This window comes from Psammomys obesus, unplaced genomic scaffold (assembly GCF_907164565.1).
Source record: "Psammomys obesus unplaced genomic scaffold, mPsaObe1.curated_primary_1811, whole genome shotgun sequence".
NCBI lineage: Eukaryota > Metazoa > Chordata > Mammalia > Rodentia > Muridae > Psammomys > Psammomys obesus.
This window is the reverse complement of record NW_026590654.1, coordinates 228,620-243,877: the sequence shown is the minus strand read 5'-3', so window position 1 is coordinate 243,877 and position 15,258 is coordinate 228,620. Positions and strand designations below refer to the sequence as shown.

Here is a 15,258-nt window from a genome sequence, read left to right as displayed (position 1 = left end):
AGAAAGAAAGAAAGAAAGAAAGAAAGAAAGAAAGAAAGAAAGAAAGAAAGAAAGAAGGAAAGAAGGAAAGAAAAGATGATTGCGTCTAATCAGTTGTCTGACTGCAATGTGTTTGGTGGAGGTCTAAAGACTTCAGTGCCTTGATTCCTGGAGACATCATTTCTGCTGGAAACCCTATACTCAGAAGTACCATACGGTCCCTTTACAGTGACTGACCTAGAGAGAGCTGGGCTGGGCTCCCACAGTGGCATGTTTCAGCTGCCAGGACTGGGGCTGGGGCAGAAGTCAAACCTGTTCAGGCGATTGTTACCCACAGAAAGGAGAAATGGTAGCAGCGTCACTCACTCTAAATGAGTTCTCCCTAGCAGCCGAGGGAAGGGCAGCAGCTTGCAGGGAGTCCCTGAACTCCATCTCCAGCCCCACAAAGATCAGTCAGCTGGTAGGAAAGGAGAGGGGCTGCAGTCTCGACTAGACAGGTCTACACCCCACAACTGCTGTGCAGGCCTCTTTTCCTTCCCTCTTCTGCCTGGTTTACCCCAAGGCTACTTCTGCCTGCTCCCTGCCTTTTTGGTAACGCTGGGGTCTGTGCCATCAGGAAGTGGTCTCGGAGGGCAGAGGCGTGTGTGGATAGGCTCTCACCACAGACGGAAGACAACGTGCAGGTAGGTGACATGCACCCAGGGCCTGAGAAGCCCAGAACACTCAAGGGCCTGCCTCCCTCTACAGTAGTGGACCAGGCTTAGATGACATTTCCTGAGTGAGCTAAACCTGCATGGTGCAGCAGGGACCATGCAGAGGCTCGGCTGAAAAGAACTGTCCTCAACCTTCCGCTAATGTTCACCAGACACAGCTTCCAGATCTTGCCAACACCAGGCTTCCAAGCCGTTCTGCTTTTTGCCAAACCCATATGTTATGAAGTGTTTGCCAAGGCCATTTCAGCTTTTGTTCCCTGGCTGCTGGGAGCTCCAAGAGCTTTTGGGAAGGGGTGGGGGGGTGCCTGCACCATGGACCATCTTCCTATGGTATCCCCTTTCTTATCGAGGCTTTGTATGTGTTGTGTATGCCATAAGCATCTGGTCAGTTTTATATGTAACTTTTAACTCCATTGAGGTCCAAAGACATTTACTTTCCAATAAATGTATTGGTTTTTCCTTCATAATCTACTCTGTTTGAATCTTTTTAAAAATCCTTCTCTATCTTTTTAATCCTTAATCAAAAGGATTGAAAAGACCTTTTCTTTCCAACTGTAAGTTTTTATCATTACATTTGCGTGTGTACACTCATGCCAGAGTAACACCTATGGAAGTGAGGGCAGCCTGCAGAAACTGTTCTCTCCTTCCGCCATGTGGTCTCGGGGTCTGAACCCACATGTCGCTCTGGGCAGCAGCCACCTTTACCAGCTGAGCCATCCCACTGGCCCTGTTTTTGCTATTTAAATAAGACTTTAACCATAATCTAAAGTTGATTTTATGACCGTGCTGAGGGGGAATCTGGCTTGCTTTTTGCAGTTTGGTGTCGTGAACTTGAAGCCAGGCAGACCACTCTGCTGTTTATCATCTGTGTAGCCTCAAGCCAGTGAACAACTTCCACATAGACGGGGCAATAATCTTACCATCTGATGAAGACAGTGTGAGAATTAGCACACGCAGCGCTGAGCTGCAGCTCAGTGGTAGAGTGCAAGGCCCTAGGTTGAGTCCTCAGCACTGCGCAATAAAGATGTTTAAAATGCTTTTAAAATAAGCACATGTATGTATAACATTACCCGGTCTATGTTAAATGCGCAGTCAATGATATTATCATTTTGACTACATGTTCATTCGTCCTTTTTTGTGGTACAAGGACCAAACCTCAGGCAGGCCTCTGCTCCCAAATCAGTCTGTGGCTTTGCCTGATTAACAGTCTCTCTATATCTTAGGCTAGCTTAGAACTCATTACCCTTTGCCCCGACCCTGAGTGTTGTAGTATTTGTGTGTGTGTACATGCATGCCATGAAGATAACTTTTTTTTAGCCATTTACTCTATGCTCTAGGATAGCTGGCCAGTAATTCCAAGCTACTCTCCTGTCTCTGCTTCCTATCTGCACTGCAGGGGTGCTGGCATTACAGATGTGTGCCACCACATCTGGCTATTTATGTGTGTTCAAGGGATCAAACTTGGAGTGTCAGACTTGCATAGCAAACACTTTCAGTGGTGGTGCCACCTCAGCAGCCCTGGTTTGGTTTTTAAGGTCCCCTACTGCCTCAGTGTCCTAAACCCCTAGACCATGAGTGCCCACTACCACGCTTGACTTAAATATGATATATTACAGAGATAGGATTACTATAGCCAGCCATGGCAAAGCCCAGCACCTAGAAAACACTGACAAATTACAGAGACAAACAAGGTATTTCGGAACGCGCCTTTAATCCCAACACTCAGGAGGCAGAAGCAGAAAGGAGCCTCTCTGCTAGGGAGAGGGTAGCAGGTGTACAAAGAGTTCCAGGGCAGCCAAGACTACATAGTGAGATCAGGCTTCCAAAACATAACAGCTCTGCAGAGACTGGCAGAACTACCCTCCCGTCCACAGCAGGAATGGGTGTGCACACCACATGTGATTGAGGGGCTGGAGTGACGGCTGAGCTGTTGCTCTCCTGGCTGACCAGGGTTCAATGCATTTGTATATACAATCATACACATACATACATGCAGTCAAAACATTCATATATAAAGTAAATAAAATAAAAATCAATTCAGTTATTAATTACCATGTGCTGCCACACACACACAGTCTGTTTGGTTAAGATTTAAAAAAAAAAATTATTATTTTTTCATTTCTAGGCCAACATGACACCATAGCTTGAGAAAACTGATTGCTTCCTCCAGCGTGGGGCTGCTGGACAGATCCTATTGTGGGACGCTCTGGCCTTCCAAAGGTCAGCCAGCCTTTCTCAGGACTCCAGGCCTCATGACTAATACCAGACAGAAGCACAGTCCTCCAGGGCACCCTCTAGCCTCTGCTTTTCTTTGTGCTATCTCAGCTACTGAATTCACTGTGCTACTCTACCAGCGGTTCTCAACCTGTAAGTTGTGACCTCTTTGGGGTCAAATATCAGACATCCTGCATATCAGATATTTACATTACGATTGATAACAGTGGAAAAATTACAGTTATGAAGGAGCAACAAAAATAATGTTATGGTTGGGGTCATCACAGTATGAGGGGCTGGATTAAACAGCATTAGGAAGGTTGCGATCCACTGCTCTATGTAGTGCCTGATGTGCCCAGAGTTCACAGGCCTGCCCTGCTTGGCCCTGTAGGCATCCCACTCGTGAGACTGTGGCTACGTTAACCCAGATAAGTTAGCATTCGGAAACACGCCTACAGCTGCAGCAACGCATAGCCCTAACTGTTGACTGTGGAAGATCTGCTTTTCCTGCATTCCAGAGAGATTCTTAGACTGTCAGAGAGCCAAAGGAAGTGTGAGGCGGTCCGTGCTAACACTCCACACATCCCTAGGAACAGATGCTATGAACAAAAAGATGGCAGGACTGTGGCTCACTAACAGAGACGGGCACAGAGAACAGTGAGGGGTGCTGCACAGGCTACATGAAGCCTTGAAAACCTAGACCAATGACATCAGCGTATAAGTGACCACATCTCAACACTAGCCTCATCCTCTGCTTATCCCTGACCAAAACACTACAGAAACTTTTATTGAGCTCCACAATGCCTCGCCCCACAAGAAAGGTCCCAAATTACCATGTTCCCACCCCTACCCCTGTCCCAAGATATGTTCAAGTTCTAACTTCCTGTATCTGTGAACATAACTTTATTTGAAAATAGTCACTGTAAAAGTCACCCAGGTAAGATATAGTTGTATAGTCTTGAGTGGGCCTTGAACATAATGGCATCTTTCTAAGAAAATGGAGAGACTCAGACAGAGATGCAGGGCAAAGGCCAAGTGAAGACAGAGGATAAGCTTAAAGTGATGAAGCTGTAAGCTAAACCTAGCAAGCAGCAAGAATCACGCACCTCCAAGGGACCATATCCCCAACTATACCTTAAGTTGGGACCTAGGATGATAGGACTAAGAGAAAGTTTCTTTTAAGTCATCTGTTTTGTGGCCATGTGCTATGGTAGTTCTAGAAAACGAATACAGCCCTCAGCTCCTCGTAGATCATCCTATCCCATTTACTCACTTCAGAGCAGCTCCCACTGCATGATGGGAAGACAGCAGCGGGCCAGAAGCTTTAGCAGCTCCTGTGACCCCACTCACGGCCTGAAGCTTTAGCGGCTCCTGTGACCCCACTGCCTGAAGCTTCAGCAGCTACTATGTATGTTGTAGCATCAGCTGTATCCACTCATATTGAGGCTGTACATTGGGCAAAAAACTTAACACAGGCCCTTAAACACGCTAAGTTTCATGGTGAAACCTATCACATTATTTCCCATAAGCACATGAGGGGGGAGGGCTGTAAATCTGTGCCTTTGATTCGTGAGCAGTAGATAATTATCAAAGTAATAGTGAAACGTCCTTTATGAAGTTGAAAATATCTACTGCCATCTAATGAGATTACAGTAACAGCCAGGCTCTCCACTGCCTGAAGAGATGCATGGAGAGGTAAGTTGGACAGCGTGACTGTCCCCAAGACAGTAGGAGGTGGCCCGCTGAGGGAAGGGAGACCACATAAATTAGGGGCTCCCCTGATTCTGCTCCCACAGAAATAGCAAAGTTTTACCCAAACCACACCCATCAGTAGCCATTATAGACACTTGAACATTCTCTGCAATAGTCATTATGTAGCAGAGTTAGGGGTTTTTATTGATGGGATGCCCATTCTGTTAGAGCACTCCTTCAAGCTGGGTCTCAAACGCAGGCCTCCGCTTATGTAGCACCTCCTCTGGGAAGGACAGTTGTATTAAATCTGGTTTGGGTGCTTGTGACACAGATATGGAATGAGGGCTATGGCACCAACCTGCTACAGAATCTGTATCCGGCTCCCATTTTCCTCAGCCACATTGTGCCACTTTCTTCCTTAGGAACGTGCTTCCATTTTCTACTGCCTACCAATCAAATTCAGGCTTCCTGGCCCTTCATTTCCCACTCCCTCCCGTCCTTTGGCCTGCCTTTCTCCACAACTCCCTGCTTTGGTCATCTCATCACCATGTGCTTCCTTAGCTTTCTGCTCCTAAACTGATACAGGCCTTTGCTCCCCAACTGGAAACCCACGCCTCTCCACAAAAGGAAACAGTACAAAGCAAAATGGTTTTCAGGAACCAAGAGTCACTGTGTTCGTGTTCTAGAATTCTAACAGCAGCCTCTCTTTTTATGTCAACTCTTGCCAGTACAAACTGTGTGAAATCTTCCTTCTATGCTAGCTTCCCAGCAATCCAAAGTAAATACCGCCAATTCAGGGTTGTTTGTTTGTTTTTTAAACATTAAATTGGCTGGGTGACAGCAGTGGTGCACACTTTTAATCCCAACACTCAGGAGGCAGAGGCAATCAGATTTCTGTGAGTTCAAAGCCAGCCTGCTCTGCAGAGTGAGTTCCAGGATGGTTGAGGGCTACATGGAGAAACACTGTCTCAAAAAAAAAAAAAAAAAAAAAAAAAAAAAAAAAAAAAAAAATCATTAGATACATTTATTGTGTGTGTGTGTCTGGTTTGCAGTGTGCTTGTAGAAGTCAGAGGACAATATGTAGGCCCAGGAGTGAAATCCAGGCTTCACTGACACGTGTCTTTACCAGATGGGCCACTTGACAGACCTCAGCACTATCATTTTTAAGTTGCACAATAAAAACACTCAACAGCTCACTCATCTGCCTACTCGATGAACAAAGGATTGTGAGCAGAGGCAAAACATAAAATTGCTAACTCTTGGCAGTGCTCATATTTTCCAGTCCTGGATGGGTAAAACAAGTGGAATAAAGATCATGCCATCCACAAGAATAACTGATGCTACGTGCTTTGAAAAGGAGACAGTTCTGCAAGTGAGGGGATCTCCACATGCTCAGCTAACAGGAAACACAACCTTCTCTCAAATTTCCCATCAAAGCATGGTCTCCTAGCAACAGCCACTGAAAGGTAAAGCTTCTGAGATTTCGATTTTACTGTTATGTATTCTTTGTGACTCAACCTTTAAGGGTATGAAATGTCAAAATTAAGATGAAATTTCCACTTGCCGAAATGAAATTAAAGGAATTGGTATATCACTCGAACAACATGAAAGTTCTCACTCAGCTTACTAAAGAACTATTAAAGTTCTGGCCAAAATCTTTGAAAATTCAACTGGTAAAAGATTAAGTTAAAAGCTTAAAGTTGTATTAATGAGCAACTTGGAGTTCAAAGTAACTCTTTTAATACAAAATGTATTTACTGCTCTATCTTTTTTTTTTTTTTTTTCCTAAAGTCAATGAAAAATATCACTACTACTGAGTGGTAAAAGGTTCTCAGCATGCACAGGGTCCTTCCTTGAATGCCAGCACTGAAGGAGAAAAACAAGGAAAGAATGAGTTCACCTAAAAGCTACAGAAGCCAAATCTTTGACAGGAAACATGGGTCACTTTACTTAGCTATAAGCAGTAGTAACCCATATCCAAGCCTGCCCTGTATCTAATCAAGGTACACTGAAAATACTACCATTAAAAAGTCGAAGTAAAATCGGCTGGTGAGGCTGTGTGCAGTGGTGCACACCCTTAATCCTAGCATTCAGGAGGCAGAGTGACAGGCAGGGCTCTACGTTCAAGGCCAAGGGCCTGGTCTGCATAGTGAGTTCCAGGCCAGTCAAGGCCACAGTCTCAAAAACACACAAAAGTCAGCTGGTGAAATAGCTGGGAAGGGGGCTCAGTTGGTAGCCAGCTTGTACAGCACATATGAAGCCCTAGATTTAGTCCTCAAAACCACATAAAATGGGCATGACAGTTCACATTATAATCCCAGCTCTCTGGAGGTTAGGACAGGAGAACCAGAAGTTCAAAGTCATATTCAGCTACACAATGAGTTTGAGGCTAGACTGAGTCACAAATGACCCTTGTCTCCAGAAACAAGAAAATAAAAAAAAATAAGAGAAAAAAAAAATCCCCTGGTCAAAACCACAGCTTCTCAAAAGAAATCCCTGTATATTGTCTTTGGAAATGTGAGTTACTCTAGCTATTATGTAAACATATTCTGGGAGGGAAACTGATACAGCAATCTAAGGGTTAAACTGGCGTGCGGAAAGGCTGTCTGTGACCTCAGCCGGCGGCCACGCCAATTACAACAGCTCAGACGTAGCTACTCGGCTATAGATACACACGTCATATAGATGTATATATAGGTATGTATATATGACATGTTTTCTATACATACCTATATATACATATACACACACACAACAGGGTACTGTTTATCCTTTAAGAAGGAAACTGTATTTGCAACAACATGGATGAACCTGGGAGACATTAATCAGAGATATAAGCCAGAAATATAAATTCCATGGGACCCCATTTTTATGGGGTGGGGGTGGGGGTCTATAAAAGCCAAACTCAAGACTGATTGTCAGACCCCAGGGCAGTGGTTCTCAACCTGTGGGTCATGACTCTTCAGATCAAATGAGCTTTTCACAGGGTTCACCTAAGACCACTGGAAAACAGATATTTACATTCTGATTCCTAACAGTAGCAAAATTAGTTATAAAGTAGCAATGAAATAATTTTATGGTTCAGGGTCACCATAACAAGCAGAACTAAAGGGTCACAGCATTAGGAAGGTTGAGAACTACCGCCCTAAGGTATAGGGATGAGGAATACAGATTTGGGTCAAAGAGTGCATGTTTTTCACTAGAGAAAGGAAGAAATGTCTGGGAAGTATTGCAGAGTCTAAGCTAGAGTTAATAATTGTACAGATTTCCTTGAGAGCAGACATTGGCCAAAAGAAAGAAAACTGTGAGCTGACAGATGTCTGTAAATGGATTTACTTGTTCCAGAATATGAACATATATCAAAACATATTGCATCCCCATAAGTATATAAAATTACTGTCAAATACATAGGAAAAAGGCGGCAGCTTCTTATCATCTGCCATCAAGGATTTTTCCTTGAAACGCTGGTGCATACATGTTACCATTTTGACATTACAGAGCCATTAAATCAAGTCTCAGTTGTCAGTAGGCGGCCTCCCCTCACTGCTCCTAGCTTGGCTCTTGCCCATCCTTCCAGACCACACACCAGAACCTACAGTTCTCTATCCAGGGTAGCGGTTTCTTTACTTGTGTGTGTGTATAGGCACGCACAAGGTTCTACAGGTGTGGAGGTGAGAGGTCAGTGTCAGGTGTCTTCCTCAACGCTCTCCATCAGTTTTTGAGAAAAGATTTCTCACTACCCGGAGCTTTCACCTGCTCCTTCGTGCCCCGTGCTGGGATTATAAGCACACACTGGCATGGGTATGTGGTGCTGAGGATCCAAGCTCAGTCCTGTGCCTGTGAGCCAGCGGGGAAGGGGGCTATCCCCAGCCAGGATGCCGGCTTCTTATGTTACCTTCCCTAGCGGTGGTCAGGAATACATGCAGCAGCGGCTGCTCTAAGCTGTATGGTGAAATGATACGCTCGTGCTATCCTGCCCCCATACAAATCCACATACCGGGTAAATTACAACAACTGTAAAGTATAAGCGCATTGAAAGCTCAAAGCACACGGCTAGACTGTACCACGTCCAGATGAAAATGTTCACAGTGGCATGGCTTAGATAGCAAAAACTGGCAAACAGCCAACGCCCAGCACGAGAGCGACTGCACTACATTCACTCCACCTACCGAATAAAAATACATCGTGCCATTTATATAAAATTCAAAATATACAAAACTAACAGTAGGGCAAACACAACTCAGAATGATAATCCCTGGAGGGAAAAGGGACATAAGGGATGTCCATAGCAAGTGACACTTGTATCTTTTACCTGTGGCCAAGTACACACACACTTCTAATTTACTGCATTTTATGTCTTACATACAAGTTTATGGACTCCTGTGGTATGAAACGCTTCACTTAAAAAAGTCTAAAAATATGAAAGATGTTTAATATGAACATTACCATGTATGCATAACAATAAAATTTGTATAAAAAACTATACACAAAAGATACCACTCTCTTCCAGTGCCCCACACGTGTCATCGGGGTTGACCTAACATGGAACCACATGTGTGGGCAGGAACTCTGAGTGCATCTGCCAGTGCTTCAAGTCAGGCAGCAGCAGACCTGCTAGCCAGTTGCTCCCACTGCTCATCTGTACTTCGATTTTTCCTTGTCTTTGGATTTCTTTGGACTTCTGCTTCGGTCCCTCTTTCTACTCCTTTCCCTTTCATAAGGATCTTTCTGGTACTTGGTTTTGTGGCTGTTACTATAGTGACCATCCCTTTCTTGAGATCGGCTCCGGCTGCGGTTCTGACGGCGATCTCTCTTTTCATTCTTTTGTTTCTCCCAATAGCTTTCTTCTTCTTCGTAATGGCCAAAACCCATTTCTCTGTAGATATCCTGTCAAAGAAATGCAGTTTTAAAGCCAGTCAGTAAAACCTTCACCTGTGAGCACTGTCAGTTCATAAAGCCTAGAAAAATCAGCCATTAGCAAGCCATTGCAGCAACTCAAATTCACTTTTTTATTCATTGCTTTTATTTTAAGTTGGCTCCTGCTATGCTGCCCAAGTTGGTAATGACCTCACGCTCCTTCAGTTGCCTGCCCAGATGGCTTCAGTGTGTGCCACCACTAACGCTAGAATCTTGTACACTGTTTTAAAGTAAGTAAGCCACAAATTGGTTTACATATATTTCAGTTGAAGGATCAGATGCAAAAGCATGGAGCTGAAGCAGCCAAGTAAACCCTCAACAGAGTTTAGTTTTTGCTCCTAACGGTATCTGAGGGACAAACCCAGGGCTTCACAAATGCCAGGCAGAAGTTCTGACACCCCTAGCCCTGGAGCAACCCAGTGTTCTGATTATATACAATCATATTCCAATCATTATCCACTTTCCCAAAATGTGGTCCCATTGCTGAACTGCAGTAAAACTACTAAAGTTCCTCTAATAATTCCACAAAGAAATATCACTCAAAAACACAAAGAGATAAGTCAGTCAGGCTGAAAACAAAACAGACACTGCAAATTTTGGCCTGTACAAAGCCACAGCACCTGCCAGGCTGGTCTTAAGCTCATTCTCTAATCCAGGCAAGCCTTGAACTCCTGACCGCCCCCACCCACCACGTCTCAACCTCCTAAGTAGCTAGAATTAGAGGTTGTGTGAGCACACCTTCATCATTTTTTCTTTAAACTAAAAGATAAATAAATTGGTGCTGGGCCAAACTCAAGGCCTCACGCACACTAAGCACACATTCTACTGTTCCCTTAGCCCTGGTGACTTTTAAAGTGTTTTTAAAAATGTCATCTCTCTAATCTTCAAATACATTTTCTATGGTCTGATGTGTTATATATGTTATATACGATGTGTTAACGCTCTTACCATGTCAGGCATGGTGGCACACACCTTTCATCCCAGCACTTAGGAGGTGGAGACAGGCAGATCTCTATGAGTTTGAGACCAGCCTGATATACATAGCAAGCTCTAGACCAGCCAAGGGTACACAGTGAGACCGTCTTCAGAGAGAAAAAAAATTCTTACTTCTCTATCCTTCAAAGTGAATTAAGAAACAATCCACTGCTGTCAAGACAACAAAAAAGTGTATCTGGGCTGGAGGTACAGGGGTGGCCTACTAGAGTGCATACTTAGCAAGCCCACAGCCCCCCAGCCTGACCCCCAAACACGGATATCTGGAGAAATGAGATCCATTTTGACTACTCAGCAGCCAAGAGTCAGCTAAACACTACTTAGTTTCCTGTAACCTAGTAAAACCCAGATCTCAAAACCACCTGCAGGATTACGGCATAGGGTGAAAAACTGAACAGGTAAGTTTCTGAACTGAATAGCAAGGCTGCCATAAAACAAGCAACTTAAGAAACAAGTTAAAACATCCTTGTGAAACTGGACATTCCAGCAAATAGGTGCAAACAGGAAAATCTGAGCGTATACACAGCTTGTACTGAAATTCCTGTTAATAACTGTCTTTGAAACGAAAATAAAAATATTAATGCTGAGCTTTCTAAACAAAGTAATTAATAGAGCTATATTATAAAATTAAATTATGAAACAAAAAAATGTATTTACAGGGAAAAGGTTAAAAATTTTTAATTTAGGATTCACTTTTTTAGTTATAATCTCCAAAAATTACTTTAAAAACTGAGGCTGGAAAGATGGCTTAGTGGTTAAGAATACTACTATCTGCTCTTCCAGAGGTCCTGAGTTCAATTCCCAGCAAGCACAATGGGATTGAATGTCATCAATGTCACACTGTGGCTTGCAACCATCTATACTAGGCCCCGATGCCCTCTCTGGCATGCAGGTGTACGTGCAGACTGAGTACTCACCTACATTAAATAAATAAATCTTTTCAAATTTTATTTTAAAACTTAGGGTGTGGTATCAGAGGATAGCTCGCAGTGGGGTTGATAATTTCCTTCCACATTGTTGAGGCAGAGTCTGCTGTATCATCACTTTCTGCCAAGCTGGAGCAGCATGTCCTCATGCTGGTCCTCAAGTTTCTGGGAGATTTTCCTGTTTCTGCTTTCCATTAGGTTAGGGTTAGGAGTGTAGAGATTACAGATGTTTAGCACGACAGTAAGTTGTTTTTTTCTTTTCTTTTTAAATGTAGGTTCCAGGGACTGAACTCAGGTCATAAAATTTGCATACCACCAAGTGCTTTTTACCTGCTGAACCATCTCCTCAGCCCTTAAAATATTTTTAAAAATGCTAAAAGCATTTCTGTATTTTTACTGCATATGAAAAGAAAAAGACTGCCAAAGTAAAGTTTTAAGTAATCACAAAGTAGGGGCGTGGAAGATCACTCAGTCATTAAGTGCCTGTGAAAACCAGTACAAGGGCCTGAGCCCAGATCCTTAGCTCCCACGTGGGAAGTTAGGGAGATGGAGCAGTGACAAACAGATCTCTAGAGCTTGCTTGTCAGTGAGTTTAGCCAATCAGTGATCTCTGAGCTCAAAAAAAAAAAAAAAAAAAGGATGGAGAACAGAAAAAGACACTTAACTTGAACCTCTGCCTCCATATACAGGAACATACACATGCACAGACAGACAGACACACACCCCACAGATATCTACCTGTATACAAACATGCACAAAAGCATAAATATAAATTTAAAAGTACCCACCCCTAAGGTAGGATAAAAAGGTTCCTAACAGTGGGGAGAAGAGGAACTTGCATTTCTTTAAACCTCTGATTATCTCAAATGGATTCACTGAAGATTCATAAGTACAGGTTTGAACATCTGTAGCTAAAAGAAACATGGAGAGGGGGCTTCGAAGATTTTAGTAGCAAGTATGTTAAATATTCATAGAAATGTGATCATGACATCTATTTTAACAGAATTGAGAGGAAGGAGGTGGGCAATGAAGATGGTTTAGAATGGCCTGTAAGCCAAGTAGAGACAGGAGGATTGCTTAAGCTTGTTGGCTACCAGTTCTGGTGCAGGCTTCCTAAGAGATGCTGACGCAAAGGAATAAAGTGAAGACTGATGAAGCAGGGCACCTGACGCCTCCTGTCGTCTCCAGAGCATACTCTCTGCGCACATGTGTGCATGCACTAACATGCCCTGCACACACAGACAGACAGACAGACAGACAGACAGACAGATTGATAGATAATTTGGGGAGGACAGAGGAGATATTCTGGTTAGATCACTATGGGTCAATTCTATTAGAGTAACAGTGTTAAGAAAAGGAATGACAATATATTCGGGGGGGGGGTAAAACACACAGACAACTTGGACATCAATACTAACATCATAAACAAACACACACACACACACACACACACACAGAGAGAGCACATAAAATATGTTGTCACCTACAAGGGGAAGAAAAGGAGAAATGCGATGGGGTTCAAGTTACATGTCTTATGTGTACTATTATGTAAATTATACTTTCTTTGAAACTCAGAGCCTCACTATGTAACAGCCTGGCTTCAGGCTCTTGCCCTTCCTGCCTCAGACTTGAAAGCACTACAGTTACAGATGTGTGCCACCATGGTATTCAGTTAGATTTCATTTTTGAACCTTATTGTTTTAAAAACTACAAATCATTTAATCTTCCTATTGGGAGGCAGAAGCAAAGACAGACAGATCTCTTTGAGTTTGAAGACAGCCTGGTCTACATAATGAGGTCCAGGCCAGCTAGGTCTACACAGTAAGATCTTGTCTCAAAATAAAGCAGGCCACAAAACAAAACTATAACCTCCCCCAAAAAGTTTTGTGCAAGCCATTAACATGAGATGGAAAATGAGACAAACTACCTGAAATAAGAACTAAGCTAATGTCATGGGCACAGGGAGAACTACTGTACGTGACCTTAAAGCAGCACCTGACAGTACCAGCGGAAGTAATGAGATTAGCCAGACATAGAAAATATTTGCACACACTTGCCCACATTTATTGTAACACCCTGTCTGAAGTATCTCCTTTCTCAAAGAAGGAAACTGTGACTCAAAGTTAACTTGCCAAGGTCACATCAATGACAAGCAGCAGAAACTCTTAACTCTCCCCAGCAAAGCCTTGACTCTGCTTACCCTAACACAGCTCTTCATCTGTGCCTGATTGACATTCTCACAGTGTTCCTTCCCCACCTTAGTCTACTGAAATCCCCATTCACCAGGACCACCTCAAATGACTAAATAAAGTAAAAATGGTAAAAATAAAAGCATGGATCTATGATAGAATGGCTTTTAAAAAATATTTTACAAAAGCAAAAATAGGCTAGAAATACTTCATTATTACTATTTTAGGAAATATACTACTCTGGGGAGCTTTGACATGATGTTTAATTATGAGTGCTATTTTACTTTTCATCTACAGTATAGACAGGACATAAACCTAAAGGGCTAGCCAAGGGTAACAGCTCACACCTGTCATCCTACCAACTGGAAGGCAAAAGCAGCAGGATCAGGAGCTCAAGGACAGCTCCTGCTACATATCAAGTTCAAAGTCAAATAAACAAACAAACCAAAGAAACCTTGAAGCCTACTAGCAGTGCTATCCATGCTGATCACCAATGTTTATTGTAGCACTATTCACAACAGCTAAGTTAAGGCCACAACCAGTGTCTAACAGTGGAAGAATGAATGCGGAAAATGTGGATATACACAAATGGAAAAAATTTTTATTAAACATTTAAAGTGCTGAGGGGCTGACAGACAGTTCAGCATTTAAAAGATTTTGCTGCTTTTCCAGAGGACCCATGTTCAGTTCCTATCACCCGCATAAGGTCGGCTTGTAACTCCAGCTCCAGGGGATCCAAAGCCCTCTTCTGACCTCCAATGGAAAGTACCATGTATGTATAGACATGTATGCATGTATGTGTAAATTAAATTATAATAAAAAACTTTTCTGTTTGGTGTTTTTTTTTTTTTTTTTTTTTTGAGGCAGGGTTTCTCTGTGTAATAGCTTTAGCTGTCCTGGAACAGAGCAATGTAGACCAGGCTGGCCTCGAACTCACAAAAAATAAATCTTCTTAAGTGTTGACAAGCGGCCTGCACGAAAAACACTGCACACATAATAAAGTGTTGATAAGCTAGCAATTAAGGAAATTTTCAATGGAACAAATTTGGTTTTGTTTTTTTGTTTTTGATGAAAATGGGTATCCATATGGTAAGAAGATCATTCTTGGTTACAATGTAGAAATGTATAATAATTTAAATTACTCTGAAAACAGTATTTATCCTACAGGATACATTCTTTAAAATTTAAGCTCATTAGCTTGTGTGGCCATCCATAGCTCAGAGCAAGAAATAAATGTTTAAAACTACACCTTATCCCTAAATCACACCACCAAGATGCACTGTACACAAAAATACCGATTTTTTTTTCATATTTAAGCCTGAATATTAAAAATACCTGATTAGGATTTTTGATTGGCATGTAATCTTCATCCTCTTTTTCTTCAGAGCAGTGACATGTTTTCTTTTTGTGTTTTTTACTTGTGTGTGAATGACTTGATTTTGAATCTTCTGCCTGCTCATCCAGTATAAGATCGTATTTTGCACTGAAGAATTTAATTAAGGATTAATGGGACAAACGACGGAAAAGAAACAAAACATAAGAAATATGGTAAATACTGGAAGCAAAAAAGTTAAATATAGCTTAAAGCAAACAGCACCTGAAAGCACAGTATACTTTTCTAGAACAAGTAATACA

General features: G+C 42.5%; 1 protein-coding gene across 1 annotated transcript in view; it reads right to left on the bottom strand.

Moving 5' to 3' along the window:
* Positions 1-7,908: 7,908 nt before the first annotated feature.
* Ppil4 (peptidylprolyl isomerase like 4) overlaps positions 7,909-15,258 on the bottom strand; it is a 30,180-nt gene continuing 22,830 nt past the window's right edge. Inside the window, exons 12-13 of the mRNA XM_055608068.1 lie at positions 14,959-15,106; positions 7,909-9,485 (exon numbers count right to left, since the gene is read on the bottom strand). Coding sequence (XP_055464043.1) covers positions 9,234-9,485; positions 14,959-15,106 — 400 coding nt within the window. The 3' untranslated portion in view covers positions 7,909-9,233. The remainder of the gene's footprint in view (positions 9,486-14,958; positions 15,107-15,258) is intronic.